General features: G+C 49.0%; 1 protein-coding gene across 1 annotated transcript; it reads right to left on the bottom strand.

Moving 5' to 3' along the window:
- Nucleotides 1-4,082: 4,082 nt before the first annotated feature.
- Nucleotides 4,083-9,347, bottom strand: KLF4 (KLF transcription factor 4). The gene is made up of 5 exons (XM_008141826.2): nt 8,711-9,347; nt 8,474-8,594; nt 6,788-7,778; nt 6,520-6,684; nt 4,083-5,168 (listed from the first exon to the last, which is right to left on the bottom strand). The coding sequence occupies exons 1-5, from the start codon at nt 8,713-8,715 to the stop codon at nt 4,993-4,995; spliced, it is 1,458 nt and encodes a 485-aa protein (XP_008140048.1). The 5' UTR covers nt 8,716-9,347; the 3' UTR covers nt 4,083-4,992.
- Between the last annotated feature and the right edge of the window lie 464 nt (nt 9,348-9,811).

The following is a 9,811-nucleotide window of genomic DNA, read 5'->3' on the forward strand; positions in this document are numbered from 1 at the left end:
GACTGGTTGTAACATGCTGACTCATCCGGGATACCAGAAGACCGAAGCGACTTAAAAAAGTGATCATATCAAAGACATCGTGGAAAACAATCAAAAAGATAAACTCCCGACATGCATGAGACCAGAGAAGCAGCTGGGTTGATGCTCCTACCCCACGGGCCCTCCTATCCCTAACTAAGTTGTCTGGCTATAGCAGCCCTGATAACCAGCCTGAAAGAAAGATTTCTGTGTTTACACTATTTTAGCAGTTGGTTTTCCCTGTGTTTTGACTGTGACCAGGGCATTGAAGCTCTAGGCACTTCATAAGGATTTAAGAATTTATTAGTTTTTCAGGAGATGGTGAGAAATTTACACTTCTCTCCTACTCAAGGCAAAAGCTTCCAAAATGTGTTTGCTTTCAACTTTCATTTTAGTTTCACTTAATGTGAAGAAGGAAAAAGGGTCCTACCCATTGTAACAGCAGGTCCTTGGCGTGTCCACAGATAGATCCGTGTTCCACAGCATTCAGTAGGCAGAGTGCTTGGTGGTTTTACGTGAAATATTATTGAACGACTCTGCACGTGAATGACTCTGCATAGAGTTTCATAAACTTTAGGAAGTGGACATAGATTGAGTTAGACTAGAAAAGCATGTCACTCTACAAGAGCCTCTAGAAGGTGCTAAAAATCATGAGGAAATAAAAATAACTACATAAAATAAAATACATAATAAGATGGTAAAACAATACATAAAATTTAAAAACAGGTTTGTGTAGGACTGGATGACTATGGGTATATGAGAGAGAGAAGGGGGAGGGAGTAGAAAGAGAGAGAATATAGACTGTAAATTCTCTTATGGATGTGCAGTTTTGTGCTGAAATGAAGCTTCAGAAGCCAGACATATAGTAGAACAGGTGGCTGACCTGGGCTGCTAAATGTAGATACTCCCATATCTCCAAGCACAACAGGTAACATCACTGCCTGTTGTAATATTTTCCCTGGGGACTTGCTTTCATAGCATAAGGACTCCCTCACCCGGCTTTCTAATATGTAAAGACATTATATGTAAAAATTGTTACTACCCAAATGTGAAGTAACATTGCACGTTTCTGAAAATTGGAGCAATTTTTATTTTTATGACATTTATTGGGGTGACAACGGTTGTTTAATATACAGCTCTTGTAACGTGGGACAGTTTTTGAAAGGAATGATTGATTCCCCGACGTGAGATGGTGACAGTCCCTGTTTTACCCAACCATAACAGGGATGTAAGAGTCAAGCACTTTTTCAGGTAGAAAGAATATTTTGCTGGAAAAGAGAGACTGAAAATGTGTTGATGTGTAGGAAACACTATTTTCTTTGTGCGCACAAGTTAAAATGGAGGACATATGAAATTAAATCGTATAAGGAAAATGTGATAAGTGGGCGTCGAAAATATTAGGTACTCTTTAGTATACAGTATGAGCGGCTCTGTAATGCAGTAATGACAGTATACCCAGGAGCTCAGGACTGACAAGACACTAAATAGTTGTAGCTATCTGTGCATGTCGAATAGTTTTGCCATATTACATTTTTGAAAAATCTTCCTCACTTATTTTATTTTTATTTAAAAATTTTTAAAAATTATTGATTTTACAGAATGAGGTAGGGGGGAGAGAGAGAGAGAGAGAGAGAGAGAGAGAGAGAGAGAGAGAGAAACGTTGGTTTGTTGTTCCATTTATTTGTGCATTCATTAGTTGACTCTTGTATGTGCCTTGACCTGGAATCAAAATGGCAAGCTTGGTGTATTGGGACGATGCTCTAACCAACCGAGCTACCTGGCTTCGGCTCCTCTTCCTTTATTTTAAATATTTAAGCTCTTTTTCAGGTTAGATAAAGTCAATGCAAGTGCTATCTCCCAATGATATCAGAAAAATTTGAATACATTTAAAATGTCTTGATATTTTCTTATGCTCATGAATTTTATTGAACTATGGGACTACAAGAAATAAAAATATAATGATAAAACCAGTAAAATTACAATTGACAACACTAATTTGACAGGTAATAATGTTTGGCTGAAATTAAACTGATGCTAGCAAAATCACTAATAAAGCATCAATTCCATTTAGATCTAATAAACGAAACCAAACCAAATGAAGGCACCGAAATTATGGCACGTTTGATTTAAGGTGGGAAACCTCATGATCTGCATTATGCTTCTATTTGATATTTTATGAATGTTTCTTCTATTTGAGATAAGAGGCACTTAGCAAATATGAAGATGGTAACCACCATCCAATAAACACTTTTCAGCCATCTACCGTGTGCCCGAGGCTTTGTCTAAGAGAAAGGCTGATTTCAAGAGCAACAATCACAATGTGATACGAAGAAAAGCGTGTTCGAAGGCAGGCTTCTTGTTGAAATAGCTTGAATTGCTTTTAAAACTAAAGCCTGAATACTTGGACCTGCATTCCTTAAAAAAGTTTCTCCATTTAAAATAGATACTTATTTTAGGATATTTGAAAACTACAGAAAGTTTAAACTGAGAAAACTAGTATCTATCTATGTATCTATTTATATTTTTAAATTTAATCCTCACCCAAGGATATGTTTACTGGTTTTAGAGGGAAGAGAGAGAGAGAGAGAGATAGAAACATCAATGATGAGAATCATTGATTGGCCACCTCCTGTATTACTCACATTGTGAGCCCTGGAGCAGTATCGAACCTGGGACCCTTCAGTCTGCAGGCTGATGCTCTAGCCACTGAGTCAAACCAGCTAGGGCAACTCTTTTCTATTATTTCTCTCTCTCCTTCAAGGCCTACACATTTAAACTTATCCAATTGGAATCATACTGTTTATAGTCTTATATCCTGCTTTTTCCACTTAACATACCATGAGCATTTTTCCATGTCATTAAGTATGCCTTGAATATGTTCTTGGCCACATAAAATTCCATCCTGTTGGTGCACCTGTTTTCTTTTAAGCTAAGACACATGCCATGTTCCTCTGTTATGCCGGACTCTTAAAAAGCCAGGAGAAATACTTTGTGTTGGTCCACCATGAGCCTCTTATGAATTGCTATTTTTGATTCCCTTTATAAAATGCACCCACAGTGCACACACTGGATATCGTGGATGGTGAATAAGCAGTCGAAAGAAAATGCCAGTCAGCTTCCATCCACTTGACGTGAATCCGCCACCCACATCACCCTTACAAATATCTAGTGTCAACAAGTGTCACAAATGCTTTTTCCTTTTTTGTGACTGCCACAAATGAACTTCAAACTCATAGGGACCCACCTCAGAACAGTCTCAGAGCAGTTTTAAGCTTTAATCCCTTCAGAAATAAGCTTACAAAAACATTTCTTAAAAATTTACTTTTACTTTACATTTAGTTTTGGGACTTTGAAAAATTTGTAATTCTCTGGTTTCGGTCTGTTCAAATAAAAGGGCTAGCCATCTTCAGAGGACTGATGATGTTTTAAAACAATCTGCTGGAAACTTTGATGCCGACTTCTTTAGGGTTATAACTACAAGTAATATCTGTAACACACACGAAGCATAAATGAGGCCTTTAATCCTCAGGAGGGCACTGTGGAACTATGTTCTTAGGGTTCTCCGCTGTGGGAAGTTTCTTTTGTTACAAATTGTCCCGAATGCAAGGCCAGGCCTCTAAGAGACAGATTTTTATATTTTCATTTCATTTTAAAGAAAAACCATAAGGATCTCTTAAAATGTGAACCTGGAATGTGTGTTTATATTATGGATACTTTCATATTAAACTGAGCAAATTGAAGAATGATTGATTGGGCTCTTTCTCCCGGGAAATTCATACTCAGGTAAGGGAGCTGCTTCCATGTACTTTTACGTACATTGGGAAAAGCAACCTGAAACAGGTAAATTTAATTCTGTGAGCTCCACTAGCTCGGCGCTTTCAGCCCTACCACATGGATTGCATTTATTGCCAAACGAAGTAGTCTTTTAAAGTCTTCTTCTAAATCTGTTGTGGAGATAAAATTTGGCTTTTTAGTGTGCTTTTCTCATGTCCTGCCCACTGTGTTTAAACGGACCTTTCTGTTACCTACCTTTTCAGGGAGGAAAACAAAACAAAAAGCAATGCTCAGATAAAATATTATAGGTTTATTTAAAACTTAATTCTCACCTTGAGTATGCAAAATACAAACTCCACAAAATGTTCATTTTACTTTGTAGTTTACAAATATACAAAATAGAAGTTTGCTTAAATTTATATTACATATTTATTAAGGCAAGGAACTATATAGAAAAACACATTTGTTCTGCTTAAGGCATACTTGGGAATAAACCATTGTACAAATTATTGCACATCTGAAACCACAGTGCATAACAGACTGTCTGCATAAAAATGTTAAAGTAAACCAGGTGTATTTACCTGACTTAGGTCATACATGTAGATCGGAAGACAAAAATAGATTTTCCTTGTCAGAGTATGCAGCAGTTTGAGAACTTTGGCTTCCTCATTTGGTACCTTTAGAACCAAGACTCACCAAGCACCATCGTTTAGGCTATTAAAACACATTTTCTGTACCTGAATTTCTTCCTCTTCTTCTAATATCATAATAATGGCTTTTAGAAGGCAAAGAGAATACAAGGTGATCTTTATATGTATATTGCATCGAAACACAATTCCAGGGAATACTGGTCTTCCCTCCCCCACCCCCCCCTCCCAACTCACGGATCTAATTTATACCCTGATATCCACAGCTTCCAGTCACCCCCTTGGCGTTTTGTAAGTCCAGGAATATTCAAGTCGGGTTTAGAATTGGAATGATAGAAGATCCAGTCACAGACCCCATCTGTTCATTGATTTGTCTTTGGGCTTCCTCCCGTCTCCTGATTATCCATTCACAAGTTGACTTGCTGGGAACTTGACCATGATTGTAGTGCTTTCCAGCTGGGCTCCTCCCCTCATTGGGAAGACCGTGTAAAAGGGAAAAAAAAAATACTGAATTCTCTTCTGGCAGTGTGGGTCACATCCACTGTTTGGGGATTTAAAAGTGCCTCTTCATGTGTAAGGCGAGGTGGTCCGACCTAGAGAATGCCCGGTCGCACTTCTGGCACTGGAAGGGGCGGTGCCCAGTGTGTTTTCGGTAGTGCCTGGTCAGTTCATCTGAGCGGGCAAACTTCCACCCACAGCCTTCCCAGTCACAGTGGTAAGGTTTCTCACCTGTAACAGGAAAATGAAGCCGGTAAAGCCATTGCTAAAGGATGAAAAACAGACAGATGGTGGCTACACCTGAAACCTATGTAATTGTATTAACCAATGTCACTCCAATAAATTTAATTTAAAAAAAAATGAGATTTCTAAAAACAAAAACAAACAAACAAAAAATCCCCCCAAAAACGAAAGGGCGGAAGAAACATATACCATGCTAACACTAGTTAAAAGAAAGCTGGAGTAGCTATAGTAATTTCAGAGAAAGCAGACTTCAGAACAAGGGTAATTATCAGGGATAAAGAGGGGTGTTGCATAATGATAAGGGGGTCAATTATCCAAGAAGACATAGCAATCCAGGATAAGTCCACTGAAACAGAAAGCAGATCGAATTTTGATCTCAGTAATAAAAACAGAGATGCAATAAAAACGACGACGACGAAGGAATTGGCCATTTGAAAAACTGGAGCCCAAATATTAAAACCAACTCCCCAAGTACCCCACTCGGAAAGGACCCAGGAATGTCTTTATACCACTGAACACCATATTAACGTTCAGATTATAAGAATGCGTTATGTATATTCTTTTTGCTTTTTTTTTTTTAATTTAAGGAGGCATTAGCTAGATAGTTGAGCAGTGAAAACACACAAATCCACCTAAACCTACACTTCGAGAGGGCTACCATTTTCATTCCTTTAGAGTCAAGATATCACAGTAGTAGCAATGAATTTGGAAATGATGCCTGCTAGTGTGTCTCTCCTAGCCCAAGCCAAGTTATAATAGCCTATCCCACTAACTTGGGCCTGAAAAGCCACAGAGGCTAGTTTCTGTGTACCCACATTTCTGTTATTTCCCTGAGTAGTACAACTACACGACCTTGTGTACCTACTGACGCTGACATGGAAGTTCATCCTAAACCAGGATGTCAGCCATCGGAACCATTACATTCTTGAAATGTAAATAAAACCTAATCATGAAGACTAGAACTAAAAACAGAAAGGGTGAATCTAGGAAGGGAACCGCTAATGAAAATGGTCTAGAAAGTAAAAAAGATTTAAAAAATCCCACCCACTGCAAAGTATAATTTCTGGATTATAAGGGCAATGCTTTGCTAGGAGAGGCCCATGTTCAGCCTGGAATCTCCCTGCCTCTCAAAGGCCTGACAAAACTGCACATTCAAGCACTGATACCATCCATCAAGCAAAAGGCTCCTGGGCAAAAAAGTAGGCGCCGGTTTGCTGCTCTCCCGGAATCCAGGAGATGGAGGCGATAGACTGTACCCCCACATCCCAAGGGAGACCATAGTTATCGGGTGGGGCTGGACACCCCTCCCCCCTCCTTCCCACCACCTCTGTCCCCCTACCTGTGTGGGTTCGCAGGTGTGCTTTGAGATGAGAACTCTTCGTGTAGGTTTTGCCGCAACCCGCATAATCACAAGTGTGAGTGGCTGTCCTTTTCCGGGGCCACGACCTTCTCCCCCTCTTAGGTTTGGGCTCCTCTGGCATGCAGGACCCGGGTGGCATGAGCTCTAGGGGTGAAGAAGGGGGGGGGGAGGTGGTGGTCAGCCTCACCCCGTGGGCCCTGGCACACGCAGTGCTCCCCAGCCCGAACAAGGAATCCCCAGCACTGACCTTGGTAATGGAGTGGTGGGACCTGCGGCTGCATCTGGTCTGGCAGGAAGGGTGGGTAGTTGGGCCCCGCGTGGGGGTGGAAGCCCGGGGGCAGCGGCAGGGCAGGATGACAGTCCCTGCTGCTCAGCAGTTCCTCGGCTCCCAGGGTCGGGGTAGTCCTGTTGGGGAGCTGCCGCCCCAGGGGGAAGTCGTGCGCCGTCGGCCGGTGGCCGTTGCTGAGAGGAGGTCCCGTGCCCAAGTGGGCCTCCAGGGGCCGGCCGACCGTGCACGAAGAGACCGCCTCCTGCTTAATCTTGGGGCACATGCGCGGCGGCCCGCCGCTGTAGGGCGCCACCACCACCGGGTGGCTGCCGTTCGGGCTGCCTTTGCTAACACTGATGACCGACGGGCTGCCGTACTCACTGCCGGGGGCACTCAGCGACGCCTTCAGCACAAACTTGCCCATCAGCCCGCCACCTGGCGGCGGCTGCTGTTGCGGCGGAATGTACACTGGGTCCAACTCGGGCCGCAGGAGTTCGGCCACGAAGCCGCCCGAGGGGCTCACGTCGTTGATGTCCGCCAGGTTGAAAGGAGCCGTGGGAGGGGGCGCAGACTCGCGGCCGTAGAGCAGACCGCCGCCGGTGCTGCCGGGTGCCACGCCCGGGCCGCCCTCGGGCCGGATCGGGTAGCTGAAGCTGCAGGTGGAGGGCGCACTGGCCGGGCCGCTGCTCGACGGGGAGGACGACGAGGAGGCCGACGCCGACGAGGACACGGTGGCAGCCACGGACTCCTGATGGGACAGCGAGTTGGAGAGGATAAAGTCCAGGTCCAGGAGATCGTTGAACTCCTCCGTCTCTCTCCGGGGAAGGAGCGCCGGGTTGCTGCCGCCGCAAGCCGACCCGACGCCGCCGCTCTCCAGGTCGGTGGCCACGGTCGCCGCTGCCAGGTCGTACGGGCGGCCGGGAAGCAGAGGAGGAAGTCGCTTCATGTGGGAGAGCTCCTCCCGCCAGCGCTGCGGGGACAGGGCGGGAGAGGGACCGTCAGCGGGGGTCTCCAGCGGCCACCCGACACGCGGGCAGACCCGGCGCGCCTACGTCGCCCAGGCATGGGGAACTAGCAGGCAGCCGGGCAGCGCCCGGGAGCTCCGGTGCCAGGGCTGCAATCTCGACCCACACCCGGGTCCGAGGAGAGGCGGCGCGTCCATACGGAGGGTATTAGGTTGTGTCTGCCCGATTGCGTGTGAGCAAGCGCCTCGGCTGGCCAGCCCGAGTCCCTCCCCCGCCAGATCCCTGCGACGCTCCCCGCCGTCCCAGAAATTGGGACACCCGAGGCTCTCCCGGTGTGTCCTAGCCGCGGGGACGCCTACGCGCCGAGCTCTCGGGCCCAGCCAGTGTCTGTGGACACAACCACCTCCCGCCCGGTGGCCGCGCGCCTGCCCTGCCGCCTGCACCCCCAGAGGACGTGTGCGGACCCGGTGTGCGCCTCCGGCGGCTCCGCCGCGTCCAGACCACACGCACGTACGGCTGAGCCGAGGGCGCCGAAGCCGTCCCGGGAAGGCTGCGGAGCCCGTGCAGTGTCCACCTCCTCCCCTGACCCCGGGGTGGTCCTCGGTGACCCAGGGCTCCGCCCGTCCCTACCCTACCCACAGACCCCCCTTCCCCCCCGCTCAGCCCCGGCTTACCCCCCATGGCCAAAGGCAACACTCACGTTATTCGGGGCACCTGCTGGACGCAGTGTCTTCTCCCTTCCCGCCGGGCCGGACGCGAACGTGGAGAAGGACGGGAGCAGTGCGTCGCTGACAGCCATGTCAGACTCGCCAGGTGGCTGCCTGTGGGCCGGGTGGGGCGCACACGGAGGCAAAAGTCAGGGGCCCGCTCTCGATCACCACTCCGGCGTGTCCCACCCCGACCCGCACCCCCTCCCTTCGCCCCGCGCTGCACCTACCTCATTAATGTGGGGGCCCAGAAGGTCCTCGGGAGGCCGAAGCAGTGGGGATACCCGAACCCCAAAGTCAAACGAAGAGGGGAAAAAAAAGACTTAGAAACGAAGTCAAAACCAAAACCCCAAATTGCCCGAGATCCTTCTTCTTTGGATTAAATATAAATGGTAGATGCCTGTTGTTGTTTTTTTTAAAAAAAGTTCCTTTGTATACAAAAGTTCTTAAAAAGTCGTCAACTCTTATAAAAATGGAAAATCAGCAAGGCGAGTTAAGTAGGTCCGGTGGCCGGGCTGCTGTCTTCGACTCAGCAGAGTCCCCCGCCGCTATCGCCGTCGCCGCGGCCGTCGCCGGGAGAGCTGGGGCTGTGGCCGGGGTGGCGGGCGGGCGGCGCCGCCAGGTGAGACTGGCCGCGGTGGCGCGGATCTGCGGACTGGGCGGCGGCACAGGGCGCGGAGTCCGGGGGGCTGCGCGAGGCGCGCGCGGCCATGGGCGCTGGCCGCAGGCGGGTGGGTGGGTGGGGGGCCGGAGGGGCGGGGAGGGGCACTTGGCGGCTCCCGGTGCCGCCGCCGCCCGCCACCGCCTCTGCTCCCCGCGCGCCCGCAGCGGCGCTCGTTCCGTCGGGCAGGAGAACTGCCGGCAGCCGCCGCGCACTCCTTACTTATAACTTTTGGCTCTCCCGCCCTTCCCCCCGCCTCCTACTGGCAGTGAGCGGCAGCGCGCCTCCAGGCCCCGCCCCTCCCATTCTTTTCCCCTCCCTCCAGCGGCCCCCCGCGCGTTGCCATGGCAGCTAAATAAACAAACTCGGCGCACGTGGGGGCGGGGGGGAGGGAGGGGCGCGGGCGGGGCTCAGCCCGGCCGTGACGCCAGCCCGGCAGCTGGCGGGCGGGAGCCACGCTGACGCCGGCGGCGGGCCTGGCGTGGGGCTCCGGGTACCGGGCGCCGGTCCGGTCTCCGGTCTGGTCGCCGCCAGGCCAGGGCAGTCCCTGGGTTCGAATCCTGCGGCTGAGAAGGCTGGTGGGGGCCGAGGGGGTGGGGGGTTCCGCGCTTGCCGCTGTCTGCGCCCTAAAAGCGCGATTATCCGCGTGACTCATCCAGCCCTCCGTCCC

This window comes from Eptesicus fuscus, chromosome 15, assembly GCF_027574615.1.
Source record: "Eptesicus fuscus isolate TK198812 chromosome 15, DD_ASM_mEF_20220401, whole genome shotgun sequence".
Taxonomy (NCBI): Eukaryota; Metazoa; Chordata; class Mammalia; order Chiroptera; family Vespertilionidae; genus Eptesicus; species Eptesicus fuscus.

What these genes read in the sequence shown, in the direction of transcription:
- KLF4 (XM_008141826.2), bottom strand. An exon ending in CCCACCACTCCATTACCAAG is followed by an intron (nt 6,685 to 6,787) that starts GTCAGTGCTGGG and finishes CTTCACCCCTAG; the next exon opens with AGCTCATGCCACCCGGGTCC. An exon ending in ACACCTGCGAACCCACACAG is followed by an intron (nt 5,169 to 6,519) that starts GTAGGGGGACAG and finishes TTCCTGTTACAG; the next exon opens with GTGAGAAACCTTACCACTGT.